The 19,985-nt window shown below is 44.0% G+C and overlaps 1 protein-coding gene and 1 non-coding gene across 2 annotated transcripts in view; one reads left to right on the top strand and one right to left on the bottom strand.

Annotated features, from left to right (window-relative positions):
* TAF4B (TATA-box binding protein associated factor 4b) overlaps nt 1–19,985 on the top strand; it is a 59,087-nt gene that overhangs the window by 28,466 nt on the left and 10,636 nt on the right. The window contains exons 11-14 of the mRNA XM_059707433.1: nt 96–226; nt 11,324–11,449; nt 13,471–13,527; nt 17,916–18,026. Of these exons, the coding sequence (XP_059563416.1) occupies nt 96–226; nt 11,324–11,449; nt 13,471–13,527; nt 17,916–18,026 (425 nt within the window). The remainder of the gene's footprint in view (nt 1–95; nt 227–11,323; nt 11,450–13,470; nt 13,528–17,915; nt 18,027–19,985) is intronic.
* On the bottom strand, nt 12,452–12,588 carry LOC132240363 (small nucleolar RNA SNORA23). Its single transcript, XR_009454285.1, has one exon. It is a non-coding gene; the product is annotated as a small nucleolar RNA SNORA23 (small nucleolar RNA).

Here is a 19,985-nt window from a genome sequence, read left to right as displayed (position 1 = left end):
GTCTGACTTCCAGGGGGAACAGAATACCTGCTGTGCTAATTATTTTCATTATCAGCCTCCACCAAAACACATCCTGGGTTCCTCTGCTTGCACAGGTAGAAAGCATGACATCACGGAACTGAGCTCCGAGGCCGTGAGTTTGATCTCCCATGCAACACAGGAGCGACTGCGCGGCCTCCTGGAAAAGCTGACGGCCATCGCTCGGCATCGAGTGACAGCCTACAAGGTAAGGGGAATCGCGCGAGCAGCCGAGGCTCTTCTGGCCCCTTTGTCATGTTCACAGTCGTTTTTTTGGTGTGGATTTGTATTCTAAGTATATTTGTAAAGAAAATGATTGAGACATACTTTATGTTGGTAGAAGATTAAAATCACATTCCTAATTTGCCTTTCTTAATTCGCTTACGTGACAAACAAAGTTTAAAATGGAGTTTAAAATGGTGTCCAAAGCTTCAGTGCCGTGTAAATTGGCATCCGCATCTGCTCTGGCCCAGGCTTCTCCTCCTCAGCTTGTGATGGGGGAGGAGATGTGTTAGAACGGAGCACTGTGTGGCTCCGCCCTCGTCAGGGGTCTGTGCTCTGCTCACACCCCGTTCCCCTCAGTCAGTCACATCATTGCCTCGGTGCTGATCCTGGTGCCACTCATTCTCGTCTTGACTGCTTTCACACCGGAAACAGTTGAAAACAAGGATAGCCTGTCTGCCCCTAATGGTGTGACCCACATCACTGGCCACCGTCAAGATGAAAGCCCTTGATTGATTTGAATGACGTACTCGGGGAGAGGTGAGGGGTGAAAGGAAAAAGGATAAAGATCACGCTTCCCCCAATGTCAAGAATGTTTACACCTCGGTTTTGTACAGCATGGGGTGTGGGTAGCCTCATGTGGTTTTGAGTTTGCAAGAATGGTCATGTGATGCTGTCCTCGCCTTAGGTTCAAAGACGCCAGGGCGGCATTGGCCACTGGCACATCCCTGGAGGAATCGTCGTATTTTCTCTCCTTTCTGCTTCATTTAGAACCTTGGAAGGGCTATTTATATAGCTGCTGAGGTCCTCACTTGTATAAATCCTCGTCAGAATTTGTTGGACTGACTTAAAAATATGTGATGAGAAGAAGAAAAAGCTTTAAAAAACCCAATATCAGTATTTCTTGGGTATGTTTCTAGACTTTGTTTCTTCTAGGGCATATAATTATTCATAGCATTCTCTTATCATCCTTTTTATTTCTGTAAGATCAGTAATGATCTGCCCTAACTGGTTTAGCTTAGTGAATAGAGCGTCGGCCTGCGGACTGAAGGGACCCAGGTTCAATTCCAGTCAAGGGCATGTACCTTGGTTGCCAGCACATTCCCAGTGGGGGGCGTGCAGGAGGCGGCTGATCGATGTTTCTCTCTCATCGATGTTTCTAACTCTCTATCCCTCTCCCTTCCTCTCTGTAAAAAATCAATAAAATATATTTTAAAAAGAAAAGATCAGTAATGATCCTACTTTAATTTTTATTTTAGTTCTTTAAGCAGTAAAAGCAAATTACTGATATATAAGATTTTCCTTTTTAAATGTAGGCATTTACTGCTCTAAATTTCCCTCAGAGCAGTGCTTTCACTACATAAATAAGTTTTGCTTCGTTGTGTTTTTGTTTTCATTCCTCTTTATTTTCTAATTTCCCTTGAGATTTCTTTGATTCATTCATTGGTTGCTTAAGAGTGGCAATTTTTCACAGGTGTTTTAGAGTTTGTTGTTTAATTTCCACATTTTTGTGAAATGTCCATTTTCCTTCATATTCTTGATTTCCAGCTTCATTTTATTGTGGTCAGAGAAGATTCTTTGTGTGATTTAATCATTTTAAATTTATTGAGACTTGTTTTGTGGCCTAGCTTATGGTCTCTCTTGGAGAACGTTCCATGTGCCCTTGAGAAAAATATAGATTCTGCTGTTGCTGGGTGGAGTGTTTGTGTGTGTCTGCTAGATCTAGTTCATTGTGTTACATTCTCGATTTCCTTATTTGTCTTATGTCTAGATATTCTACCCATTATTCAAAGGGATCAATTGAAGAATTCAGGTATTATTATTGAACTATATCACTTTTTAGTTCTGTCAATGTTTGCTTCATATATTTGGCCACTTTAATTTGTATATCTTCTTTTTGAATCCTCACCTGAAGATATTTTTTCCATTGATTTTTTTCTTTTTTTTTTTTTTAGAGATAGTGGAAGGGAAGGAAAAGAGGGGGAGAGAGAAGACACATACACACACACACACACCCCAATTGGTTGTCTCCTGTATGCACCCCGACTGAGATCTGGGGTCAAACCTGCAATCCAGGTATGTGCCCTTGATCGGAATCAAACCTATGACCCTTCAGGGCAAAGGCCCTGGTCTGTATGTTTTCTTGATGAATGGACTCTTTTGTCATTATATGTAGTAGCTTATCTCTTTTAACCATTTTTGACTGAAAGTCTATCTTGCCTGATATTAATATAACCACCCCTGTTTTCTTTTGGTTGTTTTTCACATGGAATATCTTTTTTCATCTTTCACTTTCAACTTTTTATGTGCTTTCATCTAAAGTGAATCTCTTATAGACAGCATATAGTTGGATTATGTTTTTTTATCCATTCTGCCAGTCTCTACCTTTTGATTGGCTAGTTTAATCCATTTACATTTAAAGTAATCACTGATAAGGAAGAACTGCTATTTCACTATTTTCTGTCTCATTTCCTCTGTTATTGCCTTTTTTGTGTGTTTAATTGATCTATTGTTTGTGTACTTCTCATTCCCTGTATATGTGTGTGTGTGTGTATTTTATAACTATAATTTTCTTTTTCATCCTCAAATGAGGATATGTTTGATTTTAGAGTGAGAGGAAGGGAGAGAGAGTGATAGAGAGAGAAAAGGAACACTGATGAGAAAGAGAAACATTGACCAGCTGTCTCCTGCACATGCGCTGACTGAAACCTGACTAGGAATAGAACCCACAACCTTTCAGTTTACGGGACAATGTTCCAAACCATTGAGACACACCAGCTAGAGGGTGTGTGTGTGTGTGTGTGTGTGTATTTTTTTTTTTAATATATATATTATTGATTTTTTACAGAGAGGAAGGGAGAGAGATAGAGAGTCAGAAACATCGATGAGAGAGAAACATCGACCAGCTGCCTCCTGCACACTTCCCACTGGGGATGTGCCCGCAACCAAGGTACATGCCCTTGACCGGAATCGAACCTGGGACCTTTCAGTCTGCAGGCCGATGCTCTATCCGCTGAGCCAAGCCGGTCTTGGCGTGTGTGTATTTTTTTTAATAAATATATTTTATTTTATTTTAGTTTTTTACAGAGAGTAAGGGAGAAGGATAGAGAGTTAGAAACATTGATGAGAGAGAAACATCAATCAGCTGCCTCCTGCACACCCCCTACTGAGTATGTGCCTGCAACCAGGGTACATGCCCTTGACAGGAATCAAACTTGAGACTGAGCCAAACCAGTTAGGGCTGTGGATATATTTTAAAAAATCCTTGCTCAAGAAGTGAGGATATTTTTCCCATTGATTTTTTTTTTTTGAGTGGAAGGGAGGCGGGTGTATGAAAGAGGAGAGAGAAACATCCATGTGAGAGAGACATCCATTGGTTGCCTCTTGCATGAGCCCCAGCTGAGGTTGCAACCCTACCCTTGACTGAATAGAACCCAGTGACCCTCCAGGGGGCTGGCTGACACTCTTAACCACTGAGCCAGGGCTGCATATATTTAAAATCATAACTTTTCAAACTTGGATTCTCCCCTATTCCTGCCTCCATCACCCTGTTGGTTCAGAGGTACATAGTGCACTTTTGCTTACGATGGGCAGTTTCTATACAAAATGTAACATGTACAGTTTAGTGTGGAATAGAATTTTCCAGGTAGAGTTGACTATTCTGAGTGTCTGCAGAGCTCTATTGTGTACAGCCTTCAGATGGAATTCTTCTGTTGTATGTCAGTAGCACGTGTTCCAAGGATTTGGTTACCCTTTACAAAATGAATAGTTTCTGCCTCATCTGGAACCTCCCTGAATAACTTAGCATGAAGCTCATACCTTCTTAGCTTTCTGTATCTGCTGCCTGTCCTGAGTGATTTTCCCCTCTCACCTTCCTCCACACTCGCTCCTTAATACAGTCAGTGCCCTTGTCTGAATTTGTGCCAATGGAAAGTCAGCCACATTATCCTTTAAAGAGAAACGATCATCATTTAGTTATATTTGGGTCTACTGCAAGATTATTTTGGCCTGGCGGGGATGGTTCAGTGGTTGAGCATTGTCCCACGCACTAGGACAGTGATGGCGAACCTATGACACGCGTGTCAGAGCTGACACGCAAATTCATTTTTTTGGTTGATTTTTCTTTGTTAAATGGCATTTAAGTATATAAAATAAATATCAAAAATATAAGTCTTTGTTTTACTATGTTTGCAAATATAAAAAAAATTTCTATATGTGACACGGCACCAGAATTAAGTTAGGGTTTTTCAAAATGCTGACACGCCGAGCTCAAAAGGTTCTCCATCACTGCACTAGGACGTCACAGTTCGATTCTCGTCAGGGCACTTGCCTGGGTTGTGAGCTGGATCCCCAGTAGGGGGCGTGCAGGAGGCAGCCTATCAATCAATGTTTCTCTCTCATCTATGTTTCTTTCTATCTCTTTCCCTCTCTCTGAAATCAATAAAAACATTTTCAAAACTTATACTTATTTTAAGACTTTGATTGTAATAATCTTTGTGTCAGAGCATTGGCTCTGTCTTTATATTTCAGTTCATCCCTGAAAGGATATATATTTTTTTTTTATCTGTACAGTGTGGGAAATTTTACTCTATGAATTTTTTTTTTAGCACAGCATTTTTCATATCTTTATTTGAAAAGAGCATAAAAAGGATTTGATAGCACATGGTGGAGACTCATTTACTCTAATGCAAATCATTATTTATCTAAAAAGAAATATTTCAGGAAACTCCATACTGTTCTCCACAGTGGCTGCACCAGTCCTTATTCCCACCCGCAGTGCACGAGGGTTCCTTTTTCTCCGCATCCTTGCCAGCACTTGTCGTTTGTTTATTTGTTGATGGCAGCCATTCTGACAGGTGTGAGAAGGTACCTGATTGTTGTTTTGATTTGCACCTCTCGGATGATGAGTGACTTTGAGCATGTTTTCATATGTCTCTCGGCCTTCTGTATGTCCTTACTCCATGAATTTCACAAAAGCTAGCTACTTTTTTAAAAAAAAGTATGTTTTATTGATTTTTTACAGAGAGGAAGGGAGAGGGATAGAGAGTTTAGAAACATCGATGAGAGCAACACCTATCAGCTGCCTCCTGCACACTCCCCACTGGGGATGTGCCTGCAACCAAGGTATACGCCCTTGACCGGAATCGAACCTGGGACCTTTGAGTCCGCAGGTCAACGCTCTACCCGCTGAGCCAAACCGGTTAGGGCAAGCTACTTTTATTAAAAGCAAAATCCCCCCCCCCCCCCCCCCATTTCAAATCCATTCGCCTGGTGAGATATAATTCTCTAATCAATCACAGCCCATGGACTGAGATTTCAGTGAGGAAGTAGAAAGTGGCGTCCGGTACGAAGCTTTTGATCTGTCTACCAGGTGCCGAGGAAGAAAGATGACAGCGCGCATGTCCGCAGCTGTAAAGGGGTTTCAGTGCTTCCAGTGGAAAGGAACTGTAGTCTTCCCTTAGCTGGGATTCACTGACGATGTTAGCATTTGGTCTAGGTCAGTGGTTCCCAACCTTTTGGCCACGCCACACCTAAGCATCTCTAAAACCCTGATGCCCCCCCCCCCCCACTCCTCCTGTGATATAAAATTCTTATTATTCAAAAAGTGAGCTCCTATTCACGTGGAGGAAGCCTAAAAGGCCATTGACTTGGTCTAAACAATTTTCCAAAGAACATGGAAACCATGAAAGAGAAAAATAAAAGAACAAAAGGACAGTTGAAGTGCTGAGGAAGACATCACTAAGAAATGGTTAAAAGAATAATAATACATGAATTGATATGAAAAATAGCAAATAAAGTTTCAAAACAGAACTGAAATGCATAAATATGTTTATATACTGTATATGAGACCCCTAGAACCATAAGAAATACAAAAAATTCACTGTTAATAATTCATTCTCAGATTGCCCCCCTTAAAAGTTACATTGCCCCCCAGTGGGGCATGTGCCCCACGTTGGGAACCACTGGTCTAGGTCCTCCTTGTATTTTTATTGTTAAACCATACCTTGCGGTGCATGAAATCTTCAGTTAGGCCACTGGGTAGGCAGGAAGGAACAGGATGAGATGGGGGTACTGTCACTGAAATAAGGTCAGGTACTCAGTAGGAGAGGAGAACGTACTCACTTGTTTTGTATGTGGAAGAGAATAGTAAGGGTGCATTCATGAAGCCAGAGGTGGCGTTATAAAGTTGGGGGAGAAGAGGAACCTCATCGTGGGAATGAGATTGGGTTAAAGTTTAGAAAGTCTATGTCCCTTTTTAATTTACTGTTTTTGTCTTTGTAAACTATCTCCAGTGTAGCTGAACACAGAAATTGTAAAGATGAAGTATTAAGAAACCACTGGTTATTATGTTTATATCTCTATGGTTGGCCTATAATGTATTCCATATTCTATCTTGTATTATTTAACTTAGAAAGCAATTGAGAATTCTTTTTGTTATTATATGTGAAGTAAAATAAGTAGCACTAATACAGCTTAGTTCGTTATACTATGCAATACTCTGTGATCTAGTGCAATGCCAACAATAAAATTTAATTTAAAAAGAATCTTGGGCCGAAACCGGTTTCGCTCAGTGGACAGAGCGTCGGCCTGCAGATTGAAAGGTCCCAGGTTCGATTCCGGTCAAGGGCATGTAACTGGGTTGCGGGCACATCCCCAGTGGGAGATGTGCAGGAGGCAGTCCTGCACATGTTTCTCTCTCATTGATGTTTCTAACTATCTCTCTCCCTTCCTCTCTGTAAAAAATAAATAAAATATATTTAAAAAAAATAAAATAAAAAGAATCTTGGACATAGGAAATCTTTCAGTGCCAGTTTATTGGATCAGCCATAAGCATGGGGTAAAACAAAGCAGGGAGTGGTGCTGTACCCATGGTTTACAAGCCAGACTGGCTGTTGGACTGAATGTTTTCCAGTTACACAGTCTCCTTGGTCTCTCTCCTGTAGCTTGATGTCTGAATCATTAGGCGAATGGAGGCAAGGTATCTCACATATTGATGGGAAATTGCCCTCCACCACAAGTATGCACACTCATCCATGCATTAGAGGGGAGGGGTAGGTCGTAGGATCAGATGAAGAAAATAACAAAGTTAACAAAGTATTTAGATTGAAAAGCACGGTTTTATACTCTAAAATATCATAAATTTTATCATTTTATGGATCAATTAAGACATAATTATTCTTCTGTTATGGCTCTTATTTATAAAGTGTACTAGAGGCCTGGTACACGAATTTGTGCAAGGGTGAGGTCCCTCAGGGTGGCCTGTGGGGATCGGGCCCCAGGCTCCCAGCCCCAGCTTGCAGCCCTGCAGCCCTGCCTGGCAGCCCACTGTGGCCTGGTGCCACCCCCTCACCTGCTCCACCATCCTGCCTGCGGGGCAATTGGTCGGGGGCATCCCTGCCCCTGATGGTTGCTGTCTGCAGGGCTATTGGTAGGGCGATCGGGTCCCCACTTGCAACCACCTTGGACTGGCGCCGGCTGCTCACCTGCTCTACCATCCAACCACGGTCCGGCTCTTGGGGCCCATTGGGGCCAGCAGCACCTCCACTGCTGCCCACTGCCAGTACTGCGTCGCCAATGCCTGCCATGATCCACGCCGCCCCCTGGTGGTCAGCGTGCATCATATCGAGCGGTTGAACTCCCAGTTGAACAATTTGCATATTAGGCTTTTATTATATAGGATTATATAGGATACTTAATTTCTTTTAACATAGGTCTGCCCAAGTTCATAGTTGAAGGCAAGCATGTCAAACTCAAAGGCAAAATGGGTCAAATAAACAAGGCTTAAGTTTATGTGGGCTGCAAAAAAACACACAAAAGCTTCAATTTCCATAGAAACGTAGGTTTATTTCAATAGAGACATGCTGAATACAAAAGGATGAAATAAATGAGTAATTGTTAACAAAATAATAGAACATATTAGTAAAAAAATAATATTTTTTTCTTTTTTTCCCCTGGTGTTTTTTTTTTTTTTTGATTAATTAAATCTTTATTGTTCAGATTATTACATTAGTTCCTCTCCCCCCCCCCCCATAACTCCCCTCCACCTAGTTCCCACCCCACCCTCGCCCTCACTCCCCACCCACTGTCCTCATCCATAGGTGCATGATTTTTGTCCAGTCTCTTCCTGCATCTCCCACACCCTTTTCCCCCCCAAGAATAGTCAGTCCATTCCCTTTCTATGTCCCTGATTCTATTATAATCACCAGTTCATTCTGTTCATCAGATTATTTATTCACTTGATTCTTAGATTCACTTGTTGATAGATGCATATTTGTTGTTCATAATTTGTATCTTTACCTTTTTCTTCTTCTTCCTCTTCTTAAAGGATACCTTTCAGCATTTCATATAATCCTGGTTTGGTGGTGATGAACTCCTTTAGCTTTTCCTTATCTGTGAAGCTCTTTATCTGACCTTCATTTCTGAATGATAGCTTTGCTGGATAAAGTAACCTTGGTTGTAGGTTCTTGGCATTCATCACTTTGAATATTTCTTGCCACTCCCTTCTGGCCTGCAAAGTTTCTGTTGAGAAATCAGCTGACAGTCCTATGGGTATTCCCTTGTAGGTAACTGAGTTTCTTTCTCTTGCTGCTTTGAAGAATTTCTCTTTGTCTTTTGCTCTTGGCATTTTAATGATGATGTGTCTTGGTGTGGTCCCCTTTGGATTCCTTTTGTTTGGGGTTCTCTGCGCTTCCTGGACTTGTAAGTCTATTTCTTTCACCAGGTAGGGGGAGTTTTCTGTCATTATTTCTGCAAATAGGTTTTCAATATCTTGCTCTCTCTCTTCTTCTGGCACCCCTATAATTCGGATGTTGGTACGCTTGAAGCTGTCCCAGAGGCTCCTTACACTATCTTCGTATTTTTGGATTCTTTTTTCATTTTGCTTTTCAAGTTGGGTGTTTTTTGCTTCTTCGTATTTCAAATCGTTGACTTGATTCTTGCGATCCAGTAGTCTGCTGTTGGGAGTCTGTATAATAGTCTTTATTTCAGTCAGTGTATGCTTAATTTCTAGTTGGTCCTTTATCACAACATCGAGGGTCTCATTAGATTTCTTGAGGGTCTCATTAAGTTTATCTGCAGTTTCTAGAAAATTCTTGAAAAATCTTAAAAGTGTGGTTTTGAGCTCTATATCCAGTAGTTTGCTTTCCTCCATTTCTGTCATTTGTGTCCTGTTTCTTTGTCTCCGCATTTTTTATGCTTCTCTGTGTTGATGGAGTGGCTTTCTGTGCTAGGTGTCATATAGGGCCCAGTGACTCAGCCTCCCCAATTACCTGAGGTGGACACTCTTGGTGCACCCCCTTGTGGTCTTTGTGCATAGCCTAGTTGTAGTAAGTCTTGATTGTTGTAGGTATCACTGAGGGGAATTGACCTCCAGGCCAGTTGGCTGTGAGAATCAGCTGTGTCTGCAGTGGGAGAACTTCTGTGCTGGAGACACCCCTCCAGGGCAAGTCTTGCTTCAATGGGGCTTTGGTGCTCACTGAGTCTGCCCCCTGAGTGTGTCCTTTATGGTTCTACGGAGCTGCAAACTCGATGGGCCCACTCTGACCTCTGGGTACATTGGCTCCTGGATCTCTAGGGAGGTGCTAATCTAGCCTTTGCCTGAGGCTACCCAGCAGGAGCCTCCCTGCAGGGCTTGGGTGGGGCAGGTCCCACGGGATCAACAGGGCAGGGCTAGTAGTTATGGCTTCTTTCAGAGGCTCCGCTTCTCAGTGTCCCGGCAATCACTGCACACCCCTCCGAGAGAAAGCTGCCCTCGAGTTCCGACCAATGCCAGACAGTCCCGCTTCTCCCATATGAGTCTGGGTCCCCAGAGACTCGCCCGGAACTGGAGCTCAGAGCCTGAGACTCCCTCCCAATTGAAAACGACAACCGTGCCCTCAGCCGCCAGCCTGCTCCGTGTGCGCCTCTGTACCTTAGTATTTTACTTCCGCACCACACCTCCTCTGAATCTCGGTATGCTTTTCTCTTTCCTTCTAGTTGTAGAATTTCCACTCAGCCAGCCTTCTTGTGGTTCTGGATGATGTCCGTTCGGTCTTTTAGTTGTATTTTTGAAGTGGTTATTCAAGGCAGCAAACTCCGGTGTTTACCTATGCCGCCATCTTGGTTTCTCCCCAGTATTTTTTTCTTGAACATTTACTTACCAGACACTGGATAACCACACATATTAATAAGCGTAATGCAAAGAAACCTATTTTTCTTGTTGTCCGAAAGCGGAATATTTCCTGTTGCGCACACCAAACAAGTCAGTCCAAGACTAATGACGTGGCCATTCGCTGCAAGTATTAGTGGAGAGAAATGGTGCGCCTGTGCATCAGGCACAAACGTGAAATGAATGCAACACGATTGTAGTAATCAGTCATTAGGGAGCATTGTAGTTTGTTATTAATAATTATGTACAACAGGATATTGTAAAAATTAAGTCACTAAATTTTTATTAAAGTGTTTCTTACGTACCATTACATTGGCTGGGCCGCACAAATATTTGTGGTGGGTGCATGCGGCCAGTGGGCCACGAGGTAGACATGCTTGGCTTAAGGGAATCCTTAAAACGGTTTACGATCTGAATGTTCGCCATCTTATCTCATGCTGTTAGTCTGGTGGAAATTGTATTCACTTGAGAAGGTCAGAGCGATCCAACAATGGAAACAAGAGTGATAACTTCCACCTTTGGTCTATTTTTCAGTGAAGCAGTTGTTTTGTTTTTATCCTTCACAAGCCCAAGATTTGATTAGTCATATTAAAGTCTGCTCAGACAGACAGTAATTTAACTAAAAAGATTTAGATTACAGTTAAATGCTATACTCTGTTGCTTTCTACTTCTTGTTAGGGTCTTTGGCTGAATTCCCCCACCCTTTCCCAATGAAGCTTACTAGGAAAACTCTTCGAAATTTAAATGTTTAATCATTTCTCAAATTTTAAGGGTGATTAAAGTTTTTTTTGTTATGTTTGTTTAACAAATTAAAATACTTCTGAAAAATTAGCGACCCTGTTGTATATTGCTGTTCCTGCAATTAGCTGGTTTGTAACAAGACCTAATGGAGAAGGTGTTGCCCAGGATCATCATAAAACTTTTTTTTATTTCCAGACAAGTGAAAATTACATCCTGTCTAGTGATACCAGGTCACAGCTCAAATTTCTCGAAAAGCTGGATCAACTGGAGAAGCAGAGAAAGGACTTAGAAGAAAGAGAAATATTGCTGAAGGCAGCCAAGGTGAGGCCCGGCCCGGCCCCTGAGAGAGCACGCCTGGCGAGGAGGGCAGAACTGCTTTCCTCGCTGGTGACTGTCCTGGTGTTACTGGGCTCCACTTTCTCTCCAGGATTTCTTTTGATAAAGTTTCTCACACCCAGGGTGGGAGGGCACCGTGGCTCTCATTTAATTGAGTTTATTGAGGTACCTCCTTCTCAATTTCTGTGTGCCTCGCGTCACCCCAGCAAATGTTCCATACCATTTTCATGGTGTTTTCAGCTGTTTGATTGCTCTGTGCCAAGCATGTTGAAGTTGAGAGAGGAAAATTGAGAAGGTAGACAGGCAGCAAGGTATGGGTAGAATTAAGAGTAATTGGGATTTTATGGAACAAAATGTAGGATTCCAGAAATGGGTTAGAGAGGGAGTAAAGAGGGAGCAGGGAGGCTGTTATTTATTCCTCTTCCCTGTGTACCATCCGCCCGGGCTGCAGGTGCCGGGGAGGGAAGCTCATCCCCCTGCAGTCCGCGTGTTGCCCACCTTTCTTTCCAGGTCTGGGCCTTTGTGTAGCCTTCGAGGTGGACACTGGTTTTGTTTTGTGTTTTAAACACCTGAATGTTAGTTTCTAGTGTTCTTGGCAGCCACCGCTTTTAGAGTATTTGTTCCTAATTACATTGGAATTGCTTTTCAGAAACAATTTTTAAGAAATTATATCATGCTTGCCAAAAACTTGCCAGAACTATGTGAAGAACTCTCATCTCCTTGACTAAGATTCTTTTTATTTTTATTGTTTACAGTATTATAAGTCTCCTTTTGCCCCATCGACCCCCTCCCCAGCCCTCCCACCCCCAGGACAAGCCCCCACTGCGCCAGTGTCCATGTCCATGGGTTATGCTAATATGCATGCATATAAGTCTTTTGGTTGCTCTCTTATCTCCTCTTCCCTGCCTCCCCCTCCCCCCCAACCTGGTCTTCCCCCTGAGGTTTGATGGTCTGTTCGGTATTTTTCGGTCTCTGGATCTTTTTTTTTTCTGTGTGAGAATTTGGAGGCTGGCCAGTGGTAAATTATGTTCAATGAGACAACACTAGCCAGTACTACTTTCCTCACTTACTCTTCTACTACATGATGTTCCACATTATGCTTTTGAAAATACATATATTTTTTATTGATTTCAGAGAGGAAGGGAGAGAGATAGAAACATAAGTGATGAGAGAGAATCAGAGAATCATTGATTGGCTGCCTCCTGCGCACGCCCTACTGGGGATCGAGCCCGCAACCCAGGCGTGTGCCCTGCTTGGGATCAAACCGTGACCTCCGGGTTCATAGGTCAATATTCAACTACCTGGTGACCCTGGCCAGGCTTCTACTTATTTTTTTTTTTTTTAATTACACTTTCTAAGAGAGAGAATTGGTTCGAAGCTAGTCAGAATCTTGATTTTAGTAGTCCTTGCCCCCCACTCCCCAAAATGGTTTTACCTAAAGATTCGCCATTGTTGATTGTTTTCATTCCTTTAAGCCAGTGGTTCTCAACCTTCCTAATGCCGTGACCCTTTAATACAGTTCCTCATGTGGTGACCCCCAATTTCATTGTAACAAATTGAACATAATTAAAGTATAGTGATTCATCACAAAACAATATGTAATTATATGTGTTTTCCGTTGGTCTTAGGGGTCGTTCGACCCCAAAGGGGTCGTGACCCACAGGTAGAGAACCGCAGCGTTAAGCCAACGGTTACCCTTCTTTTCTTTCCTGCATCCATACCCTGGTGTGGTAGTTCTCAGTGTCCTGGCAGGAGCAGCATCATGCCTCCTCTGGACCTGTCTGGCATTGTTAGCGTCATGCTGGGTCGGAGCTCCGGGCTGGAGCTGCAGCAGCCACCGGCGATGGGGTGGCGGGGGGGCGGTGTGCACAGAACTAGACTGAGGCGTTTCCCCTGGAGCTCAGGTTTTCAATCACAAGAGAAAATTGTCATTTATTAAATATTTAACGGCAGCTATGGTGTTTAGATGCTTGTAATTTCTATTAAATTTTCTTTTCCTTTGATAGAGCCGTGCCAATAAAGAAGACCCAGAGCAGCTGAGACTGAAGCAGAAAGCCAAGGAGGTAGGACTTCCGAGTTCCCGCATTTGCCTTTGTGTTGGGGGCGGCTGGCAGCTCTCCCCTGGCATGGAGTCAGGGCTGCCTTGGCCGTGCATGCCATGTGCAGAGGCCCTGGGAGGACGGGAGCCGCCGAGGGCAAGGGCAGCGCTTCGAATGAGGTCAGTGAGGATGTGCTTGCTCTCCTTTTAACATTTGCTTCCAGGCACAGGCCTGCCTAGAAGGGCTCTTTGTGAACTCCAGCAGCACACTCGGAGGGAAATAATGTGGGATTAAGGGGGAAAAGTAACTTCTGAGATTTAGCATCTGGGACTGTACAATAGGCTACATTTTTCCAGGGTAATTGTTCGTTTGTAAATCTGATACTGCTTATAATTCTTTGGCTGGGAGGCGGTACTGGGATTTAGTTTTAAATGGAAAACGCCTCTGGCTTTTAATTTTCTGGGCCCAGCAGTTTTCTGTTCTGGAATGGAGCCCTTGTTTCACACAGTTCATGTTTAGCTGCAGGGGTTTAGTTTATAGCTTAGACTGGTTAAGCTTTTACTCCCAGAGGCCTCTGCATAGCAACTGTAGAAATCAACAAATAAGTTCATTTATGTCTGCAGCCTCCTCTCAGTAGCTGACTTTTTACATTTCCCAATATCCATTTCCTGACTTTTCTAGCCCCAGAGAAAAAAGCTCCACTAATTGGAGCTTATTTTAATTGAGCCTTAATATTGGATCTCACTGGAGTTGCCCCCAGAGCTGCAGAGAACAGAAGGAAATGAAAGTACCTGAGGTTGAAGCTGGGGTGTGTGTGTGTGTGTGTGTGTGTGTGTGTGAAATTTTTCACTTGACCTACAGATTCTTTTCCCTGCTGAATAAATCATCCAGCCTGTTCACATTTCTGATTAAGGATCTGACAGCAGACAATAAGACAGACAATCGAGGTGTGAGACGTGTGATATGAAGCTGAAGAAATTGGTTTCTATAGTTACTTGACTGATTTCATGCAATTTTAAGGATCTTTGTGCTAAATAAGAGTGACTTCCTGAGCCCCCTTTTCCTTAACTGCGCTTCTTGAACTATGAAATTTGTTGTTGCATAACATCGCTGCGCGCGGCTCCGAGGGGCCGGCAGCAGCAGGCTATTCGTGAAGGTTTTAAAGGCCCTGATTGTGGGGATTAATGTAGGAGCTGAGGCAAAACAAATGGAAATCTAGTAAAAATCTTATAGTCATTGTGGGTTTTTACACTCAAGTAGAGAAGGAAAACACATGAGCTCTGAGTGGCAGGGTTTCTGGATTGGGGTGAGACCTGGAAGGGAGAACAGTAAAGAGAATCGAAACCAGAAACATTTCATTTCAACAGCAAAACATTTCTCATGCTCATGTCTTTCCAGTGGGAAACTTATGTAAAAATAGTATCTGAAAAAAGTATGATGAGAACTGTACCTGTAATCCTTTATCAGCAAGCCTGGCTGGGTGATGGATTATCTGGGGATGGGCAGCTATTACTGCTCTGAGCCATGGGTAGCCCTCTTTGTTTTAATTAAGAATTGATAAGATGCTTATCATAAAGCTCACCCTTTTATCCTTAAAGATCTTACCTGCCTGTTCCTCCTTCATAAACATCTGAATCTGAGATTAATTTTCCCTGTGGTTTCTGTGGGATGGTTTTGTTTGTTTCTTTGTTTGTGTTTTATATTGTGTACAATTATTTCCTGAGAGATGAATTGGTAGACAGCATTCATTTTTAATTTGTAAGAGTAAATGTGAACAAACAGGACGTCTCTTAATGATAGCAGGTGGTACCAAGCCTGTGTTTCCCCTCTCCCTTGCCACCTTCATTCAGTTCCTTTTCCTAGCAAGATTAAATGGATTCAATATAATCTCTTTCCAGAATATTTTGAAAGTTTTCTATCTTGGATCCATTTGATTAAAAAAGAAAAAAAATCAAACACACTGGCCCCATCCCAAGAACAGAGCCACTCTGTGTTAGTTGCAAATGTTTGATAAAAGTAAAATATTGTCATTTCATTTCCTCTGACCCCCAGAGCTCTTACTGACTTCAGTGTTCTGAGGGGCCTAATTTGGAGTCCAGCACAGAGGGATACCACACTTGTTTAGTTGCAGAAATCACTGACCCTCCCTTAATAAAATGGGGTTGAGTTGTTCTCTTATTGGCCATTTGTCAGGTTATCGTTTGGGATGTGCTCATGGTTATCACAATGGTATGGAGCATAAAGCTTTAGTTTCTGATATTTTTTTTGAGGGGGGGCACACATTTTCTTTGTTCATTTGTGAAAATTAGCACGACTTTCTTAGAGTTCCTTGATTTAGACTGCGTTTTCTGAAACAGGACTCTAGAGCTGTGTAGAGAAGTTGCAGCTTGATTGTTGCCAGGAAGTGTGTCAGCAATGACGTCTGTCACGTAAATATTAAGTCACAGCTTGAATCCCCTCATGCATAATGTCATGGTGCATGTGTGCTTTCGCCTGGTGAGAATGAGAGTTTTGATCTGGCTCTTCTCCCCTGTGGGTCCCTTCCCTCTCATGCCGCTTGAGGCTGTCATTTCTTCTTTGCATTCTGGACATCAGGGCAAACTTACATTTGGCACATTCTTATCAAATGTTTTTCATCCTTCTAGTGACTTCTCCCTGTGTGGGCATTCTCATCTGGCACTTTAAGAAAACCACTGCCTCTGGGTTTGCCTCCAGCTGTCCCAGTACACTGACCCGCTCCCTGCCTGCTGTCCTCAGGGACCCGGCGGGTTACCTGTCTGCTTGGAAACCTTATTGTTGTGGGGCTAACATGTCTGGATATCCCTGTTTCAACTTTAGGGCTTCTTCCCTTTTTCCATTTCTGCCTGAAAAAATATAAGCGTTCTCTCAGTTGTTACATTATATTTTAAATACTGACACTTTTAAATTTTGACTTAAAAATCTTTTTCCTAGATACCTTTCCTAAAATGCAAGCACTGACATTATTCCATTTCCCTCCTTGTTTGAGAAAGGTTTTTAATACATTCCTAATTGCCAAATTCCAGTTTCAAACAGCAGGCACGTCTTTGTGACATGCAGCTGCAGACGTGTCCGAGTGTGTGCGGTGCCCTTGATGGCCATCCAGCCCTCATGTTTCCCCTTCTCACCCCACCATCCAGAGTTGTCAGGGCAGCCGTCTGACCTTGGAGCCAAACGTCCTGACTCCTCTTGCGCATTTGTTATCTATACTACAGCCCTCTTTTCCCTGGAATGTCTTCTTTCTCCATTGGGAAATGTGACTTCAGGGCAACGGTGCAGAGTAAGACAGAGAATTCACTTCTTTTTTAACAGGTCCTGGCATTCCCACTTTCATTTGTTATTGACTAGAAGGAAGAAAAATGAAGGCAGGACATATACCTGCTGACATGTTCGTGTCACAGTGCAACCTGTAGAAACGGGGCAAAAGAATAAGTATTGAATGATTAAAATGCATAAGAGATTAGAAAACCTGTACCTTGAAGAACTTTGGATTTTTGTTTATAGAAAGGACTAGAGGCTCGGTGCATGAAATTCGTGCATGGGAGGTGGGTGGTATCCCTCAGCCCAGCCTGCACCCTCTCCAATCTGGGATCCCAGGGATTGGGCCTCAACCGGCATTCGGACATCCCTCTCACAATCTGGGACTGCTGTCTCCCAAACGCTTGCCTGCCTGCCTGCCTGATTACCCCTAACCGCTTCTGCCTGCCAGCCTGATCACCCCCTAACCACTCCCCTGCCAGCCTGATCGACACCTATCTGCTCCCCTGTCGGCCTGATTGCCCCCAACTGCCCTCTCCTGCAGGCCTGGTCCCCCCCAACTGCCCTCCTCTGCTGGCCTGGTCCCTCCTAACTGCCCTCCCCTGCCGGCCATCTTGTGGCAGCAGCAGAGGTGTGATGGGGCGTCACCTTCCCCTGAATGCTGGGTCACCTCCCACCCCTGAGGGCTCCCGGACTATGAGAGGGGGCAGGCCAGGCTGAAGGGACACCTCCCCTCCCCCTCCAGTGCATGAATTTCATGCATCGGGCCTCTAGTGTGTGTGTGTGTGTGTGTGTGTGTGTGTGTGTGTGTGTGTGTGTATGCAAACACATTTTAAAAGAAGGATTGCTCTCCTGTCATTTGTGGAACAAATAGAAAATGGTTCTTAGTTTTCTTTAGTTAAATGTTTTCTGCTTTACTTACGACTCCGTTCCCTGTGGTTTATTCTCCGTTAATCTGAAGTGACCTCTCGTGGTGTCTCCCGGAGCCTGCCTGTCTCACCAGACACATGCACTCTTTCCTATTTCCCATCTGCTCTTTTTAAATGTGTGACGAAGACAGAAGCAGGCGCCATGACCAGCTTCTCTCCCTCTGAGCACTGTGTTTAAACGTTGTCTTTCTTCCTCCCATCTTCTAGCTGCAGCAGTTGGAGCTCGCACAGATCCAGCAGCGAGATGCGAACCTCACCGCCCTGGCTGCCATTGGGCCGCGGAGGAAGAGACCCCTGGAGGCTGGGCCTGGGAGTGAGGTAGGGATGGAATGCCTGCTACTCTATTTTTCACGTCAGCAGAGCCAGCCGAAGGGAAGCAATTCACACAGATAGTTTACCCTGCCTTGCATGCATTTGCTGCCAAATGCTTCTGAAAATTTCCCTTTGCCTATTTTATAAAACCTAAATTTCTGTCCGGTTGTAAGGTATGTATCTCCTTGAACTTTACTCCTACTTAATACTTACTTTGTATTTCTCCCTATATTCCATCTCTAGTCAAACTGAGGCTCGCTCTCTCAGCTTTTTATTTCTGTGCATTCTTTGTAGCAGTCTTACATAATCCTCACTCTCCTGTGTATCAGAATCCAGCTTGTCTATGAAGATCGAATCTGCCGGCTTATTTTCCCACGAACCTCAGCTGTTTTTTCCCACAGCTCGGAGAGACACCTTCATGAGGGGCACCTCCGCGTCCTTAGGGGTTTTGGTGGCTGTTCTCTTTAATGACAGAAATTGGTGCCATCAAACCAGTATCCTAAAGTCGGTGGGAGTGGTAGAATCTTGGTGGCAGAGACAGGTGGCTCTTAATTGCTAAAGCCTTACTAGGTGTAGCTACTGCAATGGTCAGCAGATATCGGAGTTAGAGCCCCTCAGCCCGTCCATGGACTTAAGCCAGTTCCTGGACCCAGAGACCTTGAGTGATGGGAAAGCCAGGTCCTCTTGAGGAAAGACCCGGCTGTCCAACCCACATGTCTGCCGTGCATCTCCTCCTGCCTTTCCCAAGACGCACGCCGGCTACTGGAGTGACTGGGCATCGCAGGGCAATTACTAGGCTAGGGGTTGCTGGACACTGGGCCTGAGGAGTTCTCGCGGACCCAAGCACCACCGTGGGCCATCTGTCCATGGAGTTTGGGCTGAGGCCCATCTCCCAGTAGGCGGAGGTGCTTGCTCCCGTGTTTCTGGATGCATGATTGGAATAGATGCCTACTAGAGCTCTCTCCGTGGGCTCCTGAGTGGGAGTGAGGGAAAGCCCAGCAGAGCCACTAGAATGTGGCCTAACCACCAAATGAGAACTTGTTCCCCCAGGAGGTTATAGAGCCGCATTAGGGGTGGGAAAGGTGCTGCAGTGGTGATTCCGACCACAGCCCTTCAGCTCGCCTGTGGGGCAGTAAAGATGACAGGTGTCTCTCAGAGGATGGTGATAGCTCATATAAGCTTACCCGGGTGTTGGCCTCCATTGCGGTGAGTGCTCAGCTGTGGCTGCTGCTAGAGCAAGTCAGTGCAACCCCTGGCACTTGGTGTGCAGGTATTGGTCTGGCATGTGCTTTTCCCTCTCTTCTTACCAGTAAAGACCGTCAGAATTAGATGCTTTCGCCTGGCAGACTCAGCAATATACCTTCACTAACCATCTCCCAGTCAGGCCGATGTCATAAGCTAGTTTCAAGACCTGGATAGCCTCTTCTTCCAGGGCATTATGCGAATGCAAATGCTGATACCAAGCTATTGGGACTAGTGAGCGAGAGACAACAGTCTGGACATTGGTGAGATGCATGCATGCCAGGGGGAGCACCCCACAAGCGCAGGGTCTGGTGTCTCGGTGCCCTGCTAGGAGTCCAGTGGTTTGGAGCATGTTGTGCTGACCTTCCCAGGGTACGAGACAGCTTGCCGCTTGCCGTTTCTGTCTGCTGCCATCACAGAGAAAGGACACATTTGGGTGTTAACCCCTACAGTGCCGGGGAGCGCAATTGAGCTCCTCCTGTCTTTCGCCAAAAGTGCCGGGAGCACTATCAAAGCTTCAAAATGGCATCCAGTTCTAAGTCTGCTTTTATTAGTGATGATGATATTGCTAAATATGTCAATGTAGTAAAGGTTTCCTTAAGTTTTTGAATATGTAACTTCATTTACTTGTGATTCTTAATTTTTTTCCTAAACTGCTGTAAAATCAGCAAAAATGCCTTGGCAATTTTAGCATAGTTTCTAGGATATTGGTTGGCACTCAAA

This window comes from Myotis daubentonii, chromosome 8 (genome assembly GCF_963259705.1).
Source record: "Myotis daubentonii chromosome 8, mMyoDau2.1, whole genome shotgun sequence".
NCBI classification, from domain to species: domain Eukaryota; kingdom Metazoa; phylum Chordata; class Mammalia; order Chiroptera; family Vespertilionidae; genus Myotis; species Myotis daubentonii.
This window is presented reverse-complemented; position numbering and strand designations above follow the sequence as displayed.